General features: G+C 53.0%; 2 protein-coding genes across 6 annotated transcripts; both read left to right on the plus strand.

Annotated features, from left to right (window-relative positions):
• Positions 1-244: 244 nt before the first annotated feature.
• CCDC9 (coiled-coil domain containing 9) lies at positions 245-10,357 on the plus strand. 5 transcript variants are annotated; one of them, XM_061597329.1, is made up of 15 exons: positions 245-363; positions 495-529; positions 874-978; positions 1,395-1,547; positions 1,633-1,917; positions 2,008-2,091; positions 2,376-2,570; positions 3,539-3,729; positions 3,980-4,026; positions 4,252-4,375; positions 4,581-4,656; positions 5,263-5,638; positions 5,806-5,958; positions 6,065-6,129; positions 9,816-10,357. In XM_061597329.1, the coding sequence occupies exons 2-15, from the start codon at positions 527-529 to the stop codon at positions 9,831-9,833; spliced, it is 1,875 nt and encodes a 624-aa protein (XP_061453313.1). In that variant the 5' UTR covers positions 245-363; positions 495-526; the 3' UTR covers positions 9,834-10,357. The 5 variants fall into 5 exon arrangements, with proteins under 5 accessions (XP_061453313.1, XP_061453312.1, XP_061453317.1 ...); XM_061597328.1 differs by lacking the exon at positions 245-363 and having other exon boundaries at positions 370-529; XM_061597333.1 differs by lacking the exon at positions 245-363 and having other exon boundaries at positions 370-529; positions 4,581-4,632.
• Positions 10,358-12,104: 1,747 nt separating this feature from the next.
• Positions 12,105-20,157, plus strand: C5AR1 (complement C5a receptor 1). The gene is made up of 2 exons (XM_061597499.1): positions 12,105-12,204; positions 15,386-20,157. The coding sequence occupies exon 2, from the start codon at positions 15,405-15,407 to the stop codon at positions 16,473-16,475; it is 1,071 nt and encodes a 356-aa protein (XP_061453483.1). The 5' UTR covers positions 12,105-12,204; positions 15,386-15,404; the 3' UTR covers positions 16,476-20,157.
• The last annotated feature ends 3,865 nt before the right edge of the window (positions 20,158-24,022 follow it).

Raw genomic sequence — 24,022 nt, forward strand, 5'->3', positions numbered from 1 at the left:
CTATAGTTCTATGATTCTGTGAGGTTCCGCAGGAGGCCCCAGACTGAGGCTTCCTGAGCCGCGCAAGGAAGGAAAGGATGGCGCGCAACCGCGATCTCCTCGGTCGGCGGCCTGCGTGGGAGCGGCCCTCAGTGAGAAACGGTGCAATCCAGAGTGCCGCCGACAAGGGGGCGCCGGCAGGCAGGGAGGCTGGGAGGAGCTACTAGCGGGCAACCTCGGGATTCTGCGCAGCCTCCCAGACGGGGCGGGGGTGGACACAAGAAGAGTGCCCTCCCTCCACCTCAGGGAAGGAAGCGGAAATGGTCCCCACGTGGTGACGGGGAGGGCGGGGCAGAACAGTTTCTGGCTCTCTTGGGGGGGCAGGTAAGGAAGCGCTAGGACGCCTGGGTTCTCCGGACGGGCGAAGGCCCGGACCGGCTCCAGGCTCGAGTTTCCCGGAGCGACTGGGGCTGGAAAGGGGTCTTTAAGCTCTCTGATTCTGCTTTTCCTTGCAGAGCGGCGCTGTCCGTCCGCCCCTTCGGGAGAGATGGTAAGGGAAAGCCGCCTAGGGCTGCCCGGGAGCGGGGGGACGACGAGGAAGGGCCCCTCATGGTGGGGGCGGGTAGTGCTCCTGGACACCCCCGCGGGGGTTCCTACGCCCGTCGGCCTGCAGCGCGGCTGGCAAAGGCTTTGCCGACCCAGCCCCGCGGCGAGTGCCCGTCCCGGCCAGATGGGCTCCTCAGGCTCCGAGGCTGACCCCGTCTCCTCCCTGCGGTGGGTTGCTTTCCTCGCCGTGCCCGGCGGGGCGCCCTCTCTGGGGCGGGGGCGGCGGCCGCTCTCTTCCGCCCCGCCGCTGCGCCCTCCCCCCTTAGCGCTCTCTCCCCTCCCCCCCAGTCTGTCTCCTTGGACCTGAAGTCGAAGGAGGACAAAGACGCGGAGCTGGACAAGCGGATCGAGGCCCTGCGGCGCAAGAATCAGGCCCTCATCAAGCGCTACCAGGTGCGGAGGGGCCTTGTTTTGCCACGCCGGCCCTGAGCGCGTTGGGTGTAGATGGGGCAGCCGAATCCAGAGGCAGTGACGGGTCTTCTCCAAGTGGCTGGTCTTGTGCACGGTGGACTGTGCTGTGCTGCGGGGCTTTGTCACGTCGGGGGGGGGGCATGTGCTCCGCAGTAAGGTGAGGGATCGGCCCCACCCAATAGACACGCCTGAGCTGAGGCACTTAGGAGGCTAATCTGCGGGGGGGGGGGAGGCGACCTGGCTAAGCGAGCCCCGCAGTCTTGCTGAAAAAGTGGGTGTCAGGAGCAGGTGTGGGACCTTGGTGCTCAGCCGGGAGGGGCTCTTGGGGTCTCCCATGGTTTGTTGAGGGTGGGGCTGGCTGTAACACAGTTTATTCCTCTCTTTCCCGCCCCCCCCAGGAGATTGAAGAGGACCGCAGGAAGGCTGAGCAAGAGGGCATTGCTGTGACGGGCATTCGTCGGCCCCGCTCTGTGGAAGGGGAGGGACCAGAGAGGCGGCGGGGGGAACTGGACTCCCCCACCTTGACTGTGCAGGTCTTGCTGTCCCCAGAGGTGAGGGCCCAGAGGGTTCTCTTCTACGATCAGGTGTGGGGAAGCCGCCAGGGGGAAACTGCTACCCTTTCCTTTCCCCCCACAGGAAAAGCGTGTGGTCAGCAGCGAGAGGAAGCCGCCCACCCGTGTCAAGGCCTTCCGCAGCAGTCCAAACGCCCAGAGTTCTGTCCGTGGAGGCCCCTATCCAGGCAGCCGCTCCCCCCCAAAAGCAGATGCCCCCCCAGGGCAGCCAAGTTGGGAAGGGGCTGGCCGAGAGGGCCAGGGGGATGACAAGCGGGCAGGGTGCGGGGGACGCGGCCGGAGGCTTCGGGGGCGAGCGGGGCGAGCGGGGCCTGCTGGAGATGCGGCGGGGCCTGACAGGAGATCCCAGGTGAGCTGTCGGGGGCTGAATGGAGCCAGGAGGGCGGCGGAGTTGGCAGTATTAGGGTGGGTCTGCACTGAGCCCCTTGCCCTTCTGCAGGAGTGGGAGGAACGTCGCCGGCAGAACATTGAGAGGATGAATGAGGAGATGGAGAAGATTGCAGACTACGAGCGCAGCCAGCGCGTGAGTGCCGGGGGGGAAGGGGGTAGCTCGTTCCCCCAGTTGGGTCCAGGATGGGGCAGTAGGGACTCCCAGTGCTGCTGCCCCTTGGATGCATGAGAGCTGCTGGTGGGGTTCTTGTTTTGTGCTGTGCAAGGCAAAATGGGCTGAGTTGCCCACATCCCCTGAACTCCCCACATCCCCTGAACTCCCCACATCCCCTGAACTCCCCACATCCCCTGAACTCCCCACATCCCCTGAACTCCCCACTGGTTGGGCTGGATCAGATCTGCTGGTCTTTTTCCTAGCAGGATGGACTCCAGGAGAAGAACCCCGTTCGGAACTTTTTGGATGACCCCCGGCGCAGCGGGCCCTTTGCTGAGACTGACAGACGGGAGGGCAGTCGGCGCCACATGCGGAACTGGGGCGGGGCAGACTTTGACAAAGTGAAGACTGGCATGGAGCAGGGCAAGGAGTGGCTTCCCCCGGTACGGGGAGTGAATGTGAGCAAGCGGGTGTGATAAGGGATAGCAGTTTCCAGAGGTGTTTTCATGGGGGGTTGTTGGTACCATCCCCTAGAACAGAGGCGACAAATGTGAAGCCCTGCAGGCAAATGTGGTTCTCCAGGTCTCTGTATGTGGCCCTTGGAACTCTTCCACAAGCCACATCCCTCACTGGTCCTGCATCACACCCTCCTGGAGTCTTTTTGCCTGGCTGGAGATGTCGCCTTGAACTCTGGCCATGCCTCCTGCGTCCCTGGATGGAGAGGCGTGCAAGAGGGTGCATGAAACCAGGCTGCTGGACAAAGGCAAGCTTCCGTCTGATGCTTTTGCCAGTGGCCCTGCCCACCCCAGGCATGTGCTTTTGGGCTGAACAGTTGTGTAAATTGGTATAAATGTCAGCAGAGTAACTCAGCGGTCTGAAATGCGTGTGTGCCAGTGTGTGCGTTTACCTAAGTAGGCAGGCTTTTACCCTGCGTTGAAATCACTGTGAGTTAAGACTTAGTAAACTAAGAAAAGCTACTTTATTTATAGAAATACATAGTAGATAGGACGGCATACCTAGTTCTAACTAACTAAGCTGGAGGCGCAATGCCCAGGCGTGGGAAAGAGAAAGAGAAGAGAGGAAAGGGCGGAAGGAGGAGGAGCGGATAAGCTTCCCTAAGCATATCAGTCTAAGACGGAAGGAGTTGGTCAGAGCATCACAGGTAAAGGTAGTCAAGCCTATCCATCTGGAGGACCCGAACTCTATCTCCCTTCTGGAACATAAACAAAAGGACAAAGCAGGAGTTGCTCTTGCCCCACTTCCAACATGAACAAGGTTCCCTGCTTCTGCCCTAGAGCAAAGGGATCTCCCTTAGCTTTGCTGCCCCATATCCATTTCTCTTGGTTTTTGTGGCTGCCCCCCCAGCCACCGCAGCTGGCCTGTGATCTCCGTGTCCTCATCTGGGTCTGTCTGCCCTTCCTGCCAGGGTCGTGGCAGTGCCCGGCGCCGGGGGACAGCGGCCTTGGACATGACGCTCTCCATGACAGGTCGGGAACGGGCGGAATACATCCGCTGGAAGCGGGAGCGGGAGCAGATTGACCGGGAGCGGCTGGCGCGGCACCGACAGCCCACGGGGGAGTGGCGCAGGGAGTGGGACGCCGAGAAGACGGATGCTGCGTAGGTGCCTGGTGGTGGCGGCGGCGGCAGCAGCAGCAGCGTGTGGGTGGACTTGGGACCCTCAATTGGGGTTCCAATTGGGATAGTTGGGTGTGATCAGACCCCTCATTGGGTGGGGGCACTCCAGGCTTGCTTATTTGGGGAGGGGATTGGCTGGGCATGAGGGGATTGGGCCTACTCTCTTGCGGCAGAAAATGGGGGGGGCAGTTGCTGGAGATTCCTTGTCACTGGCTGTTCCCTTTATTCCCAGGTTTAAAGAGGGGGCAAAACTCAGTGATCCAGCAGTTAGCAGGCAGGGTAAGGAGCACCACTGAGAATTTTTTGGGGGTGCTTTGGAAAGGGTGCCCTGCAGCACTCTTCTGTTGCATGTGGGGGGTGGGGATGGGGGAGGAAGAGGCTGCTGCTGTCGATCTAACGGTGGCCTCTGTGCAGAACTCGACCCAGCCTGCCTTGGCAGGCGTAGTCCACAGAGCCTCTGCCTCACGGAGAGCTGCCTGGCCTCCCTCCCTCCTTCTCTCACAGAGTCCAAGCGGCCCCCCAAGCCCCCCACCTTTGGGCAATTCTTGTCTGAGCAGCAACCAGAGCGGCAGCGCAGGAAGAACAGGGGCCAAGGAGGCCGGCGAGGTGGCCCCTCCAAGCCCTACAGGTGAGGCAGGCAGTCTGGCTGGCCGGCCGGCCTGTCCTACTTCCAGGGCCCCTCTGGAGGTCAGTGGGCTACAGGGGCCGGGCCCAGGACACCTGGCTTCTTGCCCTGCGGGGGGGTGTTGGGGTGGGCAGTGGCTTTCCTGCGGCGGTCCTCCCTCCTGCAGTCAGTGGCGAATTTCATCCTGGGCCCCCTTGTTTCTCTCCAGCATGCATGACAATCGCTGGGAGGAGCCAGATCCAGCCCCAGCCCCAAACAAGGTGGCCGATGCGGTTGCACAGCAGGTCTGGAGGGCCCTGGGGGGAGGGTGGCGGTGGGCGGGTCTGGGTGGGAAGCTCCCCTCCCTCTTGCTGAGTTGCTCCAGGGTGCCTTTTTTGGGGGGGGAGGGAAGAGGGCAGGGGCGTCTGGACTACTGAGCAGTGGCAGCAGCACCAGTAATCCCCCCCCCGTGCAATGTCTGTGTGGCACGTAGCTGCTGCCACGGTAATGCTATTGGGAGGCAAATGTGAGCCTTGGCTGAGCATTTGGTTGAGGTCCTTCTGACTTTTTCCCCTGGGGGAAGGTTGCTTGGCCAGGAACCGGGGGGGGGGGGGGAGGGGAGAGGAGGGCAAGAGTCTCCTCCCATTGTGGCAGCCTCCTCAGAGCGGATTGGCTGTCCCCCACTGCCCACTTCTAAGTTTTGGCCTTTCTTTATAGCTGGTCATCCTCTGATCTCCCCATTCCTGCTCCTGCAGTTTGTGGTTCCTGTTGCAAAATCAGATAATCAACCAATATTTTAATGTAGGACGTCTTGCCTACAAATCTGTTCTACAAGCGTTCCTGCGGTGTCTGCCTTTCCATTTCCCCCCATGACTCCTCCTTTCTCTGTTCTTCTGCCCCTTGTGTCACAGGAAGAGCCACCTGCCTCCCCCCCCACAGGACCTGGGGAGGGGGGGGAAGAGGAGGAGGAAGATCAGTGGGAGGATGTCAGTGAGGAGGAGGAGGAAGCTGAAGGCTGTGGCAGCCGGGGCTACTCCACTGAGGAGGCGGAGGAAGAGCCTGACACTGCCCAGCCGCCTAGCCACAATCGGCATCTCTCCCTGGCCGTGCCTCCCCCCCAGGCAGAGACTGCAGACACGGAGGGGACGCCCCTGACCCCCTTCTCACCAGCAGAGGGGTACCACCCTGTTTCTGACTGGGGAGAGGAGATGGATCTGAGCTCATCCCGGGCTGACGCCCCCAAGGGCCCCTTGGCTGTCCCTGGAGAGGAGCCTTCTGCAAGTGCCGGTAAAGAGCAAATTTGGGTGGGGAGCCCTGGCCTCCCTCTCTCCCTCCCTCCCTGGATCAGTCTCCCGCCCCCAAAGGTACCTAAGTGGGGGAGGAAAGTCTTTTTGTCTCTCCTCTCCCCACAGCTTTGCACCCTGAGCAGTGTTGTTTTTCTTCTCTGGCTGCAGGGATGGAGCCCCCAAACCTCCTGGCTGAGCAGGGCGCCTTGCTGGCCTCCTCGGTGTCCCCTCCTGGCCCCAGAGCACCCCAGGCTGAGACGAGTGAGGACCTGGAAGCCCCCACGGCTGAAGCGGGGGCTGCGCAGGAGCCTGGAGAGCAAGGTGGGGGTGAGAGGTGATGCTGCTGAGAGGGCAGGGAGGTTTCTCACCCCACCCCAGCCAGGGGCAGCCGTCTCGCCTTGGACTGAAGCCAGCTCTCTCTTCCCAGGTGCTGTAACGGAGCCGGTCCCAGGCCATGCACCCAGCACCGTGGAGATCACCAGCTTCCAGCAGGTGCGTTTTGGTCTGCTGTCACCCACCTGCCACTAGCAGCCGTCCTCTGCCTCTCCTGCGCCACCTGCTGGCTGGTCCCTCTGTCTGTCTGTCTGTCTCTTGGGCTCCTGCCCGTTGGCCTGTCTGTGAAGTGGCTGGCACCCTGTCTGTCCTCTGTCATGCACTTGCCCAGCTCTCTGCATGGCTGGCTGGTCCCTTCTGCTCAACCCTGCTCTCGTCCTGCCAGCTTCACATGGTCACAGCCAACAGCACTAGAGGTCTCTGAAAGAAGCATTGTGGCCATTTTCCACACGGCAAAGAGTTTTGCTCCGTGGGAGCAGCACCACCTTCTCCCGTCTGGGCAGACCCACCGGCCTGGGAAATGCGTGCAACTGCCCGTGTGCCAGCACCACTCACATGAATGTGTGAGCCGTGCAGGTAGAGGGTGGGGGAGGCCCCCTTTTCTGAAGAGGAGGGTCCACCTCCCCCCTGAGTCCATCTTCCCCAATATGGCTGCTTCCACTCAACAATATCTTTAGCCTCTAGGCCAGGCTCAGCCAGAGTAGGAGCTGGAAAGAAATTAATGGAAGAAGCCAGGCAAGTCTCTGGGACAAACTGGCCACCCCCCCCAGATGTGTGTGGGGCAAATGTCGAGGAAGGTGGGATACTTCATCCCCCCCAAAGTAGAAACCCCCAACCAGAGAATGCCTTCCTCAGCCCCCCACACCTCCACCCCTTTAAGCACTGATGCTGTTTGAACAGTGGACTGCACAGCTGCCAGTTTAACCCTTGTAAGTAAATGGCTAATGTTTGTTGTTTTCCTAGGGAAAAAAAGGTTTATCAATATCTGAATGCAAATGAAGTGTGTTTGAAAAGAGCTGACACATTTGTCCTTTGCTTAGTTTCCTAGGTGTTTTAAGAGAGGTGGCTTCTTGCTGGGGTAGCACCCTGGGGGGCTGGCTTTATACTTCTGGTGGGTTGGTTTTGGGTGATGAGCACAGAAAGAAGTTTTTTCAAAGGAAGATGCTCAGAACAGCTTGGGAGTATTTATTTTAATTATTTATTTATTTGATTTATATCCCACCCTTCCTCCCAGTAGGAGGCCAGAGTGGCAAATACAAGCACTAAAACACTTTAAAACATCATAAAAACAGACTTTAAAAAATATTTAACAAAACATCCTTAAAAACATCTTTTTTTAAAAAAGCTTGAAAAACACATTAAAAAGCAATTCCAACACAGACGCAGACTGGGATAAGGCTTGTTGGAAGAGGAAGGTCTTCAGTACGTCCCGAAAAGATAATTATGGTCCTGTCTAGTATTTAAGGGGAGGGAATTCCAAAGGGAAGGTGCCACAATGCTGAAGGTCCACTTCCTCTGTTGTGTGGAATGGACCTCCTGATAAGATGGTACCTGCAGGAGGCCCCCACCTGCAGAGTGCAGGGATCGACTGGCTTGAGTTGCTGGGGAGAAGGCAGACTGAATGGTAGCTGAATCAACTAACTGAAGGGGGGAGCACTATTATCTCCCCAGCCTTTAAGCTCAGTGTTTGGCATAATTTTAAACCTCACAAATACATAAGAATGTAAGGAGAGCCTGCTGGATCAGCCACTGGCCCCTCTAGTCTACCACATCCTGCCCTCACAGTGGCCAAGCAGCTGCCCCACTGGGAAGAGGCCCACCAGCAGGACCTGAGTGCAAGAGCAGCACTCTCCTGCGGCTGAGAGTTCATAGCGTATCGGCTGACAGCTAGTCTGCAGGTGAGGCCCAGTAGGTGAGGCACGCTCTGCCTCTTTCCAGCCATAGCTTGGCTGTAGGCTTTCCCCAGGGGCTGCAGAAAGGCTCGGGTTCGCCCCCCCAGCATCTCCACGTAGGAAAGGGTCTTGGAGTTGGAAAAGGTTCAGAAGAGGGCAACCAGAATGATCAAGGAGATGGAGCAACTCCCTTACGAGGAAAGGTTGCAGCATTTGGGGCTTTTTAGTTTAGAGAAAAGGCGGGTCAGAGGAGACATGATAGAAGTGTATAAAATTATGCATGGCATGGAGAAAGTGGATAGAGAAAAGTTCTCCCTCTCTCATAATACTAGAACTCGTGGACATTCAAAGAAGCTGAATGTTGGAAGATTCAGGACAGACAAAAGGAAGTACTTCTTTACTCAGCGCATAGTTAAACTATGGAATTTGCTCCCGCAAGATGCAGTAATGGCCACCAGCTTGGACGGCTTTAAAAGAAGATTAGACAAATTCATGGAGGACAGGGCTATCAATGGCTACTAGCCGTGATGGCTGTGCTGTGCCACCCTAGTCAGAGGCAGCATGCTTCTGAAAACCAGTTGCCGGAAGCCTCAGGAGGGGAGAGTGTTCTTGCACTCGGGTCCTGCTTGCGGGCTTCCCCCAGGCACCTGGTTGGCCACTGTGAGAACAGGATGCTGGACTAGATGGGCCACTGGCCTGATCCAGCAGGCTCTTCTTATGTTCTTAAGTTCTTGGGCTGCCTCTCTGAGATCCAAGGGAGCTGCCTCCAGGGCCCCAGACTGGCCTGCTGTGCTACTCTGTGCAGCCTTGGCAGGGGTCGCCCCTCCATCCCCTAATCCTGCCACACAAGTCTTGCCACCTCAGCATGGCAGTGGGGAGCTTTGCTGTCTGCCTCTGTCTGCTTGATCAAAGTTCCTCTCTTCCTCTCGGAGGGTTGCTTTGGGCTCTTCAGGAGGAATGGTCTGCGGGTGTGTGGCGTGTTGGGGGGTGCGTCCCGCTGCCCGTGGGAGCCTGGCCCCACTGCCTGACCCTCCTGTGCCCAACATGGACTATGCCTCGGGCAGCGCCACTTGGCCTCATTGGTCCTGGCACTAGGTGGGCTGCAGCAGAGGGGGGGCACCTCTGGGAGGGGCTGCCCTCCCCCAAATATTTTTTGCTCCTGCTTTTGGAGGGGCAGCAGCTGCATGTGCCGGGCCAAGGGGCAGGAAGCTGTCTTGGGCCAGATGGGATTTATCTCTCCTCAACACCTGAAGCTCCCCTTCCCTCCTGCCCCAGCTGTGGAGGAGTCTGTGTCCACCTCTTCTCTCCTGCTCCCCCCAAAGCAGACTCTGCTCTAATGTGGGGGCTTTTGAAATGGGATGATGCTGCCATCTGCTGGCAAAGCAGGGAGCTGCAGGGAGCCCGTTTTGTTCCTCCTCTAGCTGCATGGCACCCGCTGGAGCCTTTGGACACAGCAAGGCGTGGTGGACATAGCTGTGCTAGCCACTTGCAGAGGCAAATGTGTGCACTTCAGAAAGTTCCCATAAACCCCTCCCCCTGCCAATGGCAATGCATAACATTCACTGGCAGTTCACTTGATATTTTGGGCAGTTCTTTACCTCTCACTGTTTGTTTTTGACATTGGACAGTATTCTATCTTTTGGTCCCTCTAAAAATTAAAACAAGCCATCATATCTAAAAAGCATTTAAAGTTTCAATGCTGAGTTGTTTTTTTTTAAAAAAAAGACATTCAGGATTTCAGTGGTGCAAGTGGAAACTGCTGGAAGTGGCAGAGTTTTAGAAATGTCGGGTCAACTCTGCTGCTGCTCTGGCTTCCCCCCTGCCTGGGTGTCTGTGAGGGGGGGTCTCAGCTGCCCTAGCTGTGCCTGAGGGGACTCTCACCTGGTCTCCACATCCTGGCTGTTTCCTGCTTGTGACAATGCTGTTTCTCTTTTTCTCTCCCACCCTCGCCAGGAGCAGACGGAGGCCTGAGGCGGATGTCCCAGCAGCGCAAGAGGAGCTGGAGCCAGAACACCATTCTCCGGGTGTGGCTGGGTGGAAGAGCACTCCTCTGTTCTGCCTGCTTGGGCGGTTCTCTCACACAGCCTCCATCACCCCCTCCCCAGCTCACCCTACACTGACTTGCCTTTTAGGGTTGTTCACTCAATTCCTGGGCAGATGAGAAAGTTGGCCCCTGCATGTGAGGCTGCTGTCCCTACTGCTGCCACATGGGGCATGTTTTTTATTTGGGAGGGGGCTTTGCTTGCTGGCCCTGCCTTTCCTCCTCCCCCATCCATCTGCTTCTATGCTTCCTTGTCAGGCCATTTCCAAGCGCAGAGGCACAGGGGCCCAGTCTGGCAGGGGGGGTTGACAGCAGCTCCTTGCGTGGAAAAGGCTGCAGCCCCTCCCACGTCTCCCTTGGCTGCTGCCTGCTCTTGTGTAAGGGCTGTTTGTGGGGGTGCTCCATATCATGTACCAATGAAAAGGGTTCCCTGCAATAAAGCATTTGAAGAGTCTGCCTGCGTCATGATCCCTTTCTAGAGCTGGAGTGAATCTGGTGCAGCACTCGTGTAAGGGTGAGCGAGCGTGGGGGTCAGCAAAGCCTCCCCTCAGAGGAGCTTTCTCTGCAGCATGTGGAGGTGTATGTCTCCAGTTAGATGTAAAAGATAAGGCAATACTTTCACTCCTTGACAGGAAAAAGTGGGATAAGAATCTCACAAGTTGTGGCTTATAGAGTTATGAGATGAAAAAAGCCTGGCGGAGGGCCAGGAGTGCTCACCAACTGCTGTAAGACTCTCAGAGCTGGAAGGGTCAGTGGAAGCCCACCTGCCTACCTGCAGGGCCTGGAGGCAGCTGCCTACTCTCTGCAGAGTCTGCAGCTCATGCCTGGCTGCAACTGACACCCAGTGGCAGACTGACTCTGAACATGCAGGTGCTAGTGGGCTATGCTGTGTGAGAACCCTGCCCCTCGCTTTGAATTGCCTTTCCAAGTCATCTCAGTCCTGGTCCACTCCCATCAGCCCCCTGAGTGGGGGGGGGAGGCTCCCTTGTTGGCTTGCCCAGCCCTGCCACCAGCTTTCCTTGTGAGGTGAGGCAGCCACATTTTTAGGTAGGGCATGGGGGGGGAGAAAGGCAATTCCTCTCCCCACTGACAGAGAAAATGTGAGGGCCAGGCCAGGGGAAAGGCAAAGCAGTGACCTTCCCCGCCTCCAGCCAGAGTGTGTGTTAACTTACATGAATGAAGTTTAGTCTATTGAATTGTCTCACCTTTTTTTGAGAGATTCCCAGGAATATCAGACTCAAAGCTTGCCTTTGCCTATCGCGACAGTCCTCTTTCTGTGTTCTGATTCTTCATGCACTGAACTTCTTTGGTAATGAAAGTGAGCTGATGCTGCATCAGGTATCTCAGTTTTAGATTCCCTCTGAAAAGCAAGTTTGTTAATACTAGAAGTTTAGGGAAGGGCAGAGAGAAAATAAAAGAATTTAGGATGTTTGTTAACTCCTTGAGAGTTCCTCCTTGTGGAGGGCCATTGGGAGGGCTGGGGGGGGGCTGTGCAGGGGAAGGGGCATTCGGGCTGCCCCTGGCCCTCCTTGGTGGGGGTTGTGGGGCATCCCCCAGACTGACCTTGCCTCCAGGCTCCCTGGCTGTTTGCCGTTGTGTGTGCTGGTGATGCTGGACCCTGCTGGGGAGGGAAGCTGGAGTGAGAGATGCTCACAAGGGCTATGATGGCTCCCCATTTCTGAGGAGGGGTGGGCTTTGTGGGAACTGTGCTCCAAGTGCCCAGTGTTTTCCTCTAGTAGTCCAAGCCCCCCTCCTGAGCGCAGAGTCCCCACACGGGGAGCCAACCAGCAGCAGGCCATGTTGTGTGTGTGAGCGAGTGAAGTGAGGTGCGGCTGGGACAGGCTCGGTTTCAACCATGTTGCTGCTGCTTGATTGATCAGGAGCTCTGCTGGACCCAGCAAGCTCTGTCGGCCAGGTACAGGTGGGGCCGGCAGGTGTGCCTGGGCCTGATTGGAGGGGATTGGGCCCTCTCCATAGACTTCTTTTTAAATATTTTCTCAATGCAGGGTAAAAGCCTGCCATTAGGTAAATGCACACACTGGCACACACCCAGTTATTTAAACAATTAAACTTGTACAGAATCAGGAGAAAGAAACAAGGAATACGATGGCATACAAGCAAAACAAGCAAGTCTGATGTTGCCCATTTTGAGGCAGTGGACAAAGTTGAGAATTTTTTTTAAAAAAAAGCAAGCCCAAATTTCCTCTTTCTGTCAGTATAAACAAGAAGATTACGCTTCTGAAGTCACCCTGGGGAGAGAGAGAGAGAGAGACAGCTGCCGCCTGGATCTTGCTGCGCAGGGTAAGTGGCCGCAGGCGCTCTCTCTCTCTGTGTCTGCTTGAGAGGGAGCGCTCCTTTCTCATTCCAGCCTTGTCTGGGGGCTGGCAGGTCATTCTAATAGAAAGTGGGAGAATTACCTGGGATCTGAATTGTGACAGGGAAGGTCCCTTCATGGCAAGCAGAGAGAAACGTGCCAAGTGGCACCCTGCACTGGAGCCGGCCATGTTGGGGATCCGGGACTGGAGCCGAAAAGATACTGGGGTGGGGGGCTTCAGGCAGGCCCTGCTGATGTCACCCCTCTTTACTTTCGCCATGTGGTGCTATAAAATCCCCCACTCCAGTTGGGTGGATTAAAGAAGCTGGATCCTATTTGGTGCCCCTCCAGGGCCTTTTGGAGTGATTTGGCTCAGACAGTTTTCCTCTGTTGTCCCTGTGTCAGGAGCTGCTGCTGTTTGCCCCCCCCCCGAACACTCTGTGGACCAAAATGGGTTCTGCCCCAGTTGGGGAGGGCAGCTGCCCACTCCCTCCTCTCCACCCATCTGTCTGGGTGCATCTGGGTCCCTTGACGGCTGAGCATTTCACCTTAGGCCTGACCCCAGTCCAAGGCATTTGGTTCTGCCAGAGGGAACCTGGGTCCCTTCTAATGTTCCTGGACAGCATCCCTTAGTCTCAGCAGCCAGGGTGGCCAATGGTCAGGATGGTGGGAGTTGTGGGCCAGCAGCATCTGGAGGGCCACAGATGAGCCCCCCACCTAGTGGGCTGCCAAAGCCCCCCAGGCTGGCCTCAAAGCCCCTCAGGAGCAGCTGCTTCCTTTTCTGCCGCCACCCTGCCTGGATGATGATTTGGTTTCCGCTTTGGTGCTGAAACGACAGATTGGACAACCCGCTAGACAAGCCAGAATCTGCCCCACCTCTGGGTCCCAGTTCAGGTTTTTTCAAAGCGCTTTTCTCTTGCTCTGGGGCCCCCATGCCCAGCGAGCTCTCAAGGAAGAGTAGAGCCCTGCAAAATCTCTGGGGAGTGGGGAAGGGGGGGAAAAGAAGGGCGTGGCTGAGTTGGGCACTGACAGAACAGAGACAGAGGGAGAGAGCGAGCAGGCAACTGCTGCAAAAAAGAGGAAGATCTGCAGAAGGAAGGGGGTGGGAGAAAGAAGGAGAGGGGGAAAGTGAGGGAGGGCAAGCACTGTAGCAGAGACGTCTGAATTCCTGCTGCATTTTTGCGCCTGCACTTCCACACGCACCTTCTGGAGACATGTATATTTTGTGAAGTGGTCGAGTGTTTTTTTCTTTCCACCATATCTGTGTTTGGGATGCAGGTTGGAGTGGATTCCCAATGGGTAGATGAAATACCCCCCCACACACGACAAACAAGATTTAGTTTGTCTTAAGCCTCTCTCTACAGTAGGGTAGGCAGTGGATACATTTTGTTCATATGTGGATGGACATGCGAGCGATGTACGAAGGATACCTGGACACCTTGATTGGTCCAGGCCCCAACATCTGGCACCTGGAGGGAATTCTTAGAGTATTTTCCTTAATTATACAAGCACAAGCCCTGGAAGAAACAAGCCTGAAATCCTGTGAACTCTGGGCGTACTCAGAAGCAGCTTCATCTGCTTGTATCAGTATTTACCAGTGAAGAAGACTACGTGTGCAAAACATGTTTGGTCAGGTCCAGAGAGTCCTTTAGCCACATCAAGTCTCTTCTGTCTTTCTGTTTACAATGATGATGGTGGTCGTGGTGGTGGTGACCCAGAGCTTTCTTATCCTTATTTGTATTTTTAATGAGCCATGTCGTACAACATCTGAAAGACCACCTCCTTCCCTACAGACCCTCTCAGGTGGCCCTTTTGGTAGTTCTGCCACCCTCAGAAGCTGTGGGGGGGGGCTGGCCTGGGAGAGGGCATTCGCTGTGGCAGGCCCTAAGTTGCAGAACTCCTTTCTCACCAAGGTGCGTCTAGCAACTTCGCTGTACAGTTTTAGGCAAATGCTGAAGACTCAGCTTTTTACTCTGGCCTTTGACACCTGAGATATATTTTTAGGACCCACATTATTTTGGGATTTGAGGTTGCATTTAAATTGTTTTTAATGTCCTATTTTAAAATTGTCGTAACCTGCCATGAGACCTTTGGGTGTAAAATGGAAATGGCCTGCCTTCAAGTCGATCCCGACCTATGGTGCCCCTACGAACAGGGTTTTCATAGTAAGCGGTATTCAGAGGGGGTTTCCCATGGCCTCCCTCTGAGGCTGAGAGGCAGTGACTGGCCCAAGGTCACCCAGTGAGCTTCATGGCTGTGTGGGGATTCGGACCCTGGTCTCCCAGGTCGTAGTCCAGCACCTTAACCACTAGATGATGATGATGATGATATCATCATAATCAACATCAAGAAGTAAACTTTGCACGTTTTTTTCTTATGGGCCAACATGGCTACCTTTGTGTTTCTAGCAGCAAGTATGTCAGCTTTCTTACCCAGCACCTAAATAACAAGCCATAGAACAGTAATAGCATAACATTCACCATGACCCAGTGCTGACAACCATCTCTCAGGGTTGAGTTTGCCATGTTTCCCCCCGTCCCTCCCTCCCTCCCTCCCTCAACAGTTTTTAAAAAGCAGACCTGCACCGACACCCACCCATCCCTTGTCCTTGCAGCTGCAACCAGATGATAAGAGCAACTCACATGATAAGAGCTTCTAAATATTCTGTGTGTGTGTGTGTGTGTGTGCGCCCAAACATCACCATTTTTGGAGGGGCAGATGCCATGTTCATCAACATGTTCATCAAAAGGTAGTAGCCATCTCTGCTATCTTTTCTGCGCCTTTTGAAGACTTTATTCTTTCAACAAGCCTTTTGAGACCTGGCCCAGTCTGCATCTGTGTTAGAATTGCTTTTAATATGTTTTTTTAATAACATGTTTTTAACCCTTTAAAAAAAGATGTTTTAAAACTTTATAAAAAGTTTTTGACATTGTTTTGTTTTAATGTGTTTTAAGGTCTTTTTTGGTGTTTTAAAGTGTTTTTAGCGTTTCTGTTTGCCGCCCTGGGCTCCTGCTGGGAAGAAGGGTGAGATATAAATCAAATAATAAAAATAATAAGAAATGAAAACACAGCCCTGTGGCAATGAGCATTACAAGTGCTCCTCCGTCTAGGCTAGATATGGATCTACATAATCACCTGATCCCCCCCCCCCATTTGGTGTCTCTGCAGGACTCCCCACAGCTCAGGGATGGATGACTTTTTGGGCTTTAATGATTCTTATGATTATGCAAACTACGGCTCCTCCAACTATACCTCTGTGGACATGAATTGTATGAACAGCCTGAATCCACTCATCTGGCTGGCCCTGATCCTCTACGCCCTGGTTTTCCTGGTGGGCGTGCTGGGCAATGGGGCAGTCATCTGGGTGGTGGGATTCCAGATGCGGCGCACGGTGAACACAGCCTGGTTCCTCAACCTCTCTGTGGCTGACCTCCTCTGCTGCCTGGCCCTGCCCTTCCTGGCTGTGCCGCTGGCTTCTGACCACTGCTGGAAGTTGGGCAATTTCGCTTGCAAGCTCTTCCCCTCCCTCACCATTCTCAACATGTTTGCCAGCATCCTGCTGCTGGTGCTTATCAGCATAGATCGCTGTGCCTTGGTTGTCAAGCCCGTGTGGTGCCAGAACCACCGCTCGCCCCGCCTGGCCTGGATGCTGTGTGGCCTGGCCTGGGCCTTTGCTCTGCTCCTCACCCTCCCCTCCTTCTTCTCCCGGCGGACACAATTGCATGGCTCCAAGACGACGTGTGGCATTGATTACTCCATCTTTGGCGGGGATAGTCGCATGGCTGAACTCTCTGTGGTTACCATGCGCTTCCTCTTTGGCTTCCTGATCCCCTTCATGGTCATCTGCATCTGCTATGGGCTGCTGATCTCCCGCGTGCGCAACAGCCGTTTCATGCGCTCCAGGAAGACCCTGAAGGTGGTGCTGGTGGTCATTGTGGGCTTCTTTGTCTGCTGGGCCCCTTATCATGTGGCTGGCCTGATCCTGGCCAGCGAGCCCTCCAGCAGTCCTCTCTTTCAGTCTGTGAACAAGGCTGATGCCCTGGTTGTGGCCCTGGCCTACATCAACAGCTGCATCAACCCCATCATCTATGTCATCGGGGGACAGGACTTCAAGACAAAGATGCGGCACTCGCTGAAGGGTCTGCTGCGCAATGTCTTGAGCGATGAGTCTGTGCTGGCAAATTCCCTGGCTGAGGGCCATGGTGCACAGGCCACCTGCCTGACCACTGAAGACCGGAGCACCAGCACAACTGTGTGATGGTGGGCATGCCTCAGGGGCAGCTCCTCAAGTCAGAGGCTTTTGGGCACCAAGGCTTTCCGCATAGTCTGTACTTCTGCCCCCTCCCCTAGAACAAAGGAGGCACTTTTGCATGTGTTCTGCCTGCACAAGCCACCTCTTGCTGCAGCCACTGCTGGCTTAGGGTAGAGACACACTTACTGTGGTGCCTCTTCCTCTCTTTTCTCAAAATGGGGGCACACAGTGCCAGTCAAACTACCCCTTTAATCTTAAAACCTTGTCAGATTAGTTCCAGTGTGTTGTTTTTTTAAAATTCAGCTTCAGGGAGGTTTTGTAACTGATTGGTAGATTGACCCCTTTGTCTTCCAGGAGTGGCCAATGGAAACACTTTGCTGCAGGCTTAGGCAGGGACAGTAATTGGCACAATACTTTGCTGAAGTCAGCAGTGGGGAAGGGAGGTGTGGCCAGCCGAGGGCACAGTCACTGCAGAATGCAGCCCAAACTCCCATTCTGGCTGCTTTTGAAGCGACTTGCGTGCCCACAGCCTTATTTTGCTCTGTGAGGAGGCCACAAGCCTCAGTCTGGGGCACCTCCACGGAGACCATGTGCCAGATAACGCCCTCCGCCACCCCAGTGTTGTCTTGTGTCTCAATAAGTAACTATCCCAGGCTTCCTTCCAGTGGGTGGGTGGAGGGGAAGAGTGAGAAGGGGCGGTTCCCCAGCCAAAGCCCTCAGGACCACCCTGTGGTTGGCATAGGAGCAGCTGGATTTGAACCAACAGTGTGCTCCAGGCAGGGAGGGGTCTCAGACTTGAAGGGGTGGGGGGGTTACAAGCTGGCCAGCTGGCAGAATCTTCTCCAGTTTCTCTCTTGAGTGGGCCAGGAGGCAAAAAAAGAGCTGCTGACTCCCAGACTTTCCAGAAGAGGCAAGTGTGCAACTCAGTCCCTGAGGATGAAGGGAAGATGATGGAGCCCCCCCCATTTTGCATTAACATTTCCTTTCCCAGGATCTTAAAGCGCAGCGTGGGCTGGTCTCCCCTTCCCTCCCAGCTTCCATTGACTCCCTGGGCTTGAGACAGAAGGACACATGTCATTCCATGCAAGTGCAACAACAGTGTAATGTGTATTGGGACAAACTGAGGTCCCCACCAGGGATGTAGCTGTGTGGGGTCTTGGGGGGTCTTAGACCCTTTACTTTTTTGGGAGCAGGGTCCCAATGTCTCCAGCATCCTACAAACCAATCAGCAAGAAAGAGGAGTATATTAGCCACTAAGAAGAGTCTTCTAATATGTTTCCTTGTCCTTTCCTGCTGATTGGAGCCAGAGTGAAAGGAGGCGAGTCAAACACTGAGAAGACTCTTCTCAGTGCTAACACTCTTCTCTTTCATGCTTATGGGTCCCTAGGCATTAATAAGGATCTCATTCTCAACCCCAGAGCAAAAAAAGTGGGGAGTATGGCTGTGTCTAGCATGAAGGGACCCTGCACTTCTGAATTTGCCACCCCGCTACTGGTCCCCACTGTCTGTAAACACACAGGCAAAAGGTCTTGTGGTCCTGGAGAAAAACATCAACTCATTTAAAATATTATTTAGAATAAGAAATTATTGGGAGAGAGATTGCAAATAAAACAGCAAGTATTGCAATGCCATTATATGTGTCTGTCATATGTTCTTCCTTAACATAGTATAAAAAGTTTTAAGAGGCTGAAACAGCTTTATCCAAAGCAGCACTGATAAGTAACTCATTCCATTAGCAGGGCCAGCACCAGAGGGCAGCCAGGTTGGGCCCTTGTCAAGGGCCTCTGTGGCCTTGAGGGGCCCGTCCTTAGGGTGGGTGGCTAGCGTTCCCATTCTGTGATCCATGGCAGTGTCGGCTGCCTACCCTGCCACAGATTGCAGAGAGGCAGTTCCCAGGCACCCCCAATACAGTCAGTATGGGCTTCAGGTTGCCTGCTGCCCACCCCACCTACCTTTCCTGTTCCTGTGAATGTTGTGCATGCTGTACACACATGCCTGCCATCAACCAAGATGCCCATGGGGGCTTCCCCAAGGGGCTGACACCCCCACTGCCATCTTGGTTGATGGCAGGCACGTCATTCACAGGGACAGGAGAGGTAGGTGAGATGTGCAGGTGGACTTATTAGCCCCATGGCACCCATATGGGTGAGTTGGGCTGTGGCACCATGGGTCCGAGGCAGGCTGGGGCCCAGGGACTGTCCATTAGCACAAGAATTTACTTGCACAGCTCCTCTGCTGGCCCCTCTTATATAGGTCAGAAGCATCCCAAACTCTGAGATTTCAGGGGCGGCCCTAGTGATGTCAGAGGGGCAGGTCATAGTAATGTCATTGGGTTGGGGTGCAGTGATGTCAGAAGGGCAGGCCCGAATGATGTCATTAAACATGATATATTAAGCATCAACCACAGTTGCCTGGAGCATACAATTCAAACAAAAACATTTCTCTGGTTTAAGTGCCCTCAGGCCAGCCCAATCACCAGAAGGCCATTGTAGGAAGAAAGGAGCCTAGAGTTGTGGAGGTGTTAGATGGGAGCACTCAGGAGTGAAGATGGATACCCCTGAAGGCTGTAATTCTAAACACACTTACTAAGCCCCATAGAACTCAATAAGACTTACTTCTGAGTAGATATGGTTTGGATTGTGTTGTTAGTAAAGCTTAACTAGGGATCCTCTGCAAAGATATCCATATCCAAAAAGGATTGGCAACCCCCTGCCTGGAATGCCCTGCCCCTACATTTTAACATACAAATTTCTTTACAGATTTGACCCTTCACTTTAGAAAGAGGTCTAAGAAATGAGTAAGAAGATTCTGTACCCTTTTCGGTCTACCCTGTGGGCTGCTCTAAACTCACTTTGAGAGGCAACACAATTCCATTGAGGAATCACTGACAGAGAGAAAACACACATGGTTTGGTCTATCTTTGCAGACAGCAGCTTGGGAACCACAACAATTGGCCAGTATGTGAATTCTCTTTTACCACAATTGGGCAAGAAACAAACCATCATCCAACCAATGGGTTTAAGGGGGTTGAGCTGAGTGCATGGAACCATTGTTGTTGCTTCTATGGCTGTAAGAGAGTGAGCTCAAAGGTAAATGAAATGCAAACAGAAAAAGAAAACTCAGCATCCCACAACCAGTCAGGCTTCCTGACCAAAACTAAAAAAAATATTGGCAGCCAGTCAGCCAAGGTCACAGAAATTCCCATGCAGCACAACCTGACCCATGGGCTGCAGTTAGTTCAGAATGCTGTGGCACAATTGCTGACAAGAGAGAGACCCTATCAGCACATAATATCTCTACTCTGAAATCTGCACTGGTTGCTGATTTGTTACCAGGCCAAGTTCAAGGTGTGCTTTCCATGTTACGGGTGCTACATAGTACTTGTTCTGTTCTTGTAAGAAATCAGTCCTTTAGTGTGGCAGCACCTATGCTTGGAACTCCCTGCCTATTGATTAGGCAGATACCTTCATTGTACTCTTTTTAGCACCTGCTAAAAACATTTTTGTTTAGGCAAGCCTATGCAAGCAGGTAGAAGCTATTGCATTTTTAATCTGTTTTTAACTCATTGTTGGTTTTATTAGTTTGACTGTTTGTAAATACCTGTCTTTGTTTTTGCCAATAATTTTATTGTTTTAATTCCTTCTGTAAACTGCTTTAAGATTTTTTACAATAAATCGGTATATAAATGTCGTAAATAAAATACATAAATAAATGTTGATGTCACTGTGGCCCTTGGGTCTCTTTCCACTTTTAGGGACAAAGGAATCTACCTTATACCGACTCAGGCCATTTGATACCATCTAGCTCAGTACTGATCACATGGACTAGCATTGGCTCTCCAGGATTCAGGGCAATAGTCTTTTCCAGAAATTTAATTTTGGGCCTCTGCATGCAAAGCATATGTCCTGCCACTGAGCTTTCCCTTTCCCTGTTTAAAAAAGTATCTTTTAAAATTGTTCTTTTCAATTCACTAATGAATGCACAGCATACCTAGGGCAGATCCACATCATTTATTTATTTATTATTATTTATTATTTTATTTATACCCCGCCCTTTAAAGCACATTAAACACACATCTGAAGCACATGAATCCCACCACAGAATCATGGGAACTGTAGTTTGTTAAGTGTGGTGGGAACAATAACCGTGAGGTGAAACTACACTTCCCAGGATACTTTAGGAGAAGTCATGCACTTTAAATGTGAGTTGTATGTGTTTTCAATGTATTGTGTGGATCTACTTATCAAACTTTGCCTGTATGTAAATTGTTTTATTATTTTTAAACAGAAATGAGCTATAAAGTTTACTGTTGACCATGGGCTGCTCACCATCTCTCAGCCTAATCTGCTCCCAAGATTAAAACAACAAAGGGGAACCATGAACACCCCAAGGAAGAAGGGTACACTGAAAATGTAGAGGAAGTAATATTGTACAACCATAGTGTGAAATCAGATACTTATTGGGACATAGTATAAAGAACCTCCTTTAGGATGCACACTTTAACTTGGAGAGACGGTTTGAGAGTGTTGAAGAAGCTGAGAGTAATGCCTTCAGGAGTCTAGACTTCATTTGATTTGAATGCAGGGTAAAAGTCTGCTCCTTCCAGGTAAATCATGCAGCACACGTAGCTGCATTTTAGTTAAATTCTGTGCTGAAAATGGACTGCCTTCAAGTCGATCCCGACTAATGGCTACCCTATGAATAAGGATTTCCTGGTAAGCGGTATTCAGAGGGGGTTTACCATTGCTTCCCTGTGAGGCTAGTCCTCCCCAGCTGGCTAGGGCCTGCTCAGCTTGCCACAGCTACACAAGCCAGCCCTTCTTTGTCTGCAACTGCCAGCTGGGGGGCAACTGGGCTCCTTGGGACTATGCAGCTTGCCCACGGCTACACAGGTGGCAGGGCATGTAACCCCTGAGCCACTCACTGTGGGGTGATCTTTAGCTGGCCCTTGACACCCAGGAGACACGGGCGGGGATTTGAACGCACAGACTCTGCACTCCCAGCCAGGCTCTCCTCCTCACTGTGCTATACCAGCTGTCACAAAATTCTCTGCTAATGCATAACAATAGATTACAGACCCCAGGTACCTAAAATAAGCTGCTGTGTGCTAAACAAGTTCTGCTCGACAGCCAAGAGCTGAAAAGATGTGTGATTTACAAAGGGTCAAAGGGGGACTTAGGACCATAAGAACGCTTAGGAGTGGAATCATGGCTGAAGAACCTTCATTTAAACTGGGCATAATGAAGCTGGTCAAAACCAGTTATGCCCTCCGGAGCGTTTGGATCATGGCGTTTCTACAAGAAGAGGATTTGCTCGAGTCCTGACTGAGGAGCAGCCTTCAGCCAGAGATGAAGCAGCATCAGCCACCTGGAAGCACAGAAACTGTAAAGTTTACAGCATTTTAATTTCTTCAATTTCTGATGCAAATTTGATTTGTGTCTGGATTGTAGAGCTGCCAAAGAAGTTTGGGGAAAGCTGAAGACAGTGCATGAAGTCCACAAATCACAGTATGTTTCTGTACAAATCTTTATATTTGCTGAAGAAAATCCCTAGTGAATCTCTGGATCAGCACCCTAACCTTAAAAGATGTAGGAAATCAACAAAATCTTTGTGAGAATGCAAATTCTGCTGCGGGCAGAGTTAGCAAACAAAGACAAAAAGAGATGACTCACCCTCATGCCCCAAAGCCTCTGCAAAGAAAGGCAAGTCACATATGCAAATCTCTCAATCACCTACAGAAAGACTGCCCAAGAAGGCTGAATTGCAAGAGAAAAATACTGAAAGAGAAGCAGAGTTAAAGCAAAGCATTCTAGTTTTCATGTGTCCGAAGGAAATAATAATGACCATGCAACATGGTTTTAATTGCCTCCAGCGCAATGGCGCACATAATAAATAGTAAACTACTCTTTAAAAGCTTAAACCCCCATACTGCGGATGCGGTTGTGGCGAGAGAAGGAATTTACTCTTCACAAAGAGTCGGGACTGTGATGCTTCTTTGCAAAACACCAGGTGGCGCTATGAAGGCCTGTCTTTTTGTTCTGGAACGTAGAGATAACCTCATTAGCGTCGCCAGGAGTATGACTCGTGAAAGTGAACTGCTTTTATTTGACAATATGTGTAATAATGTTATTGATCAAGGAAAAGTCCGTTGTACCGCTAAACTGAGAAATGGATTTTCAGAAGTGCAACATTACCCAGCTTCGCATGGTACTGCAGTTAAGGGCAGCTGTGATTGAGATTGTGCTCATATCTGGGACAGAAGAATGGCCCATGCCAACTTGGCCAGGATCAATGCCCAGCCTAGAGAAAGACAATTTGACTAGAGGCATCAAAGTTGGACAGTGGAGGCCCATGAAAAAATGTGAATGCTGCATAAAGATTAAAAGTGTGAAACTGAAGTTTCCTGAAGTGACAGGAAAGCTATGAAATCTAGAATTAATCCACACAAATGTCTGTGGTCCTTTTAAAATGCCTTCACAAGGTGGAAATCTTTACATTGATGATTATTTGAGGTATACTACAATGTACCTACTGAGAGAGAAAAGTCAAGTTCTTCAAAAATTAAAAGACTAAGGGACATATGAACTTTACTTTGGAGTTTAGGGAGCTTTTTGTGTGTGTGGTTTGAACTTCCAAGTAAATACGGAACCCGGAACCAACTTCAGTTTCGCGCCGGGCCCGCTGATCATATGGCAAGTTTGGGGCGAGATTGGAGGGCAGCCCTGCAACTGGGGCGATCCGCGGGTTTGCGAAAAGGACATTCAGGCGTTTCTCTCCTCGTCGTTTTTGCACCTCAGACCTGCAGGGTTGGGAAAGCAGACGGGTCTGTCCAAAGAGCGGCAGGAAAGGGTTTCTTGCCCTCCCGCCGCCGCCGCCGCCCAATGTCGTAACTCCCCACCGCATTTCTTCCCCCGCCTCAGGCAGTTTGAGCCCCCTCAGCAGTGGAGGGGCTGGCCAGGGGGCGGCCTGGACGAAGCCTCTCCGCCGCGCGGGCTCTTTGCTGGGGTCGGCTTCGGCTTTCAGGCACCTCGTCCCCCACCCTCCAGTAGCAACAGAAGGAGCTGGCCTGGCCAACCCGTCTCACTCGCTCCCAGCCAAATCCAGCCGCCCGTAGGCACAAGCAGTCAACCGGGCCGTAGCCAGTGGGGCGCCCCCCTAATTTCTTTCTGCCTCACCTACAGAAGATTTTTCTCCCCCCCTACTGTTTTTGGTGACCCCCCTAAAATGACTCTTAAATGACTCAGGACACGCGTGTCCTGCCCGACCGATACTTCGCGTGCAGATACTCTGAGCAAAGAGGTCCATGAAGAGTCCAAGTCAGCCCGGAAGTTAGTCGTGCGTGTGTCCCTCTAACTAGGTCTATAGGCAGTCCCTCGTTTGATAAGGGCAAGTTTCTCCTTCGTAGCGTCAGCAGCTAGTAATGCGCATGCTCAGCGGTGAGTTGCGCATGCTCAATACGTGCGAGATGTCCGCTGAAAGGAAAGCGAAGGAAGACGCGCGCAATAGCTCTCGGGAGGTGGAGAACGTGGGAGTTCAAAAGTGGTGGGTGGGGA

The sequence above is a fragment of the Rhineura floridana genome, chromosome 15, assembly GCF_030035675.1.
Source record: "Rhineura floridana isolate rRhiFlo1 chromosome 15, rRhiFlo1.hap2, whole genome shotgun sequence".
In the NCBI taxonomy this organism is placed as follows: Eukaryota; Metazoa; Chordata; class Lepidosauria; order Squamata; family Rhineuridae; genus Rhineura; species Rhineura floridana.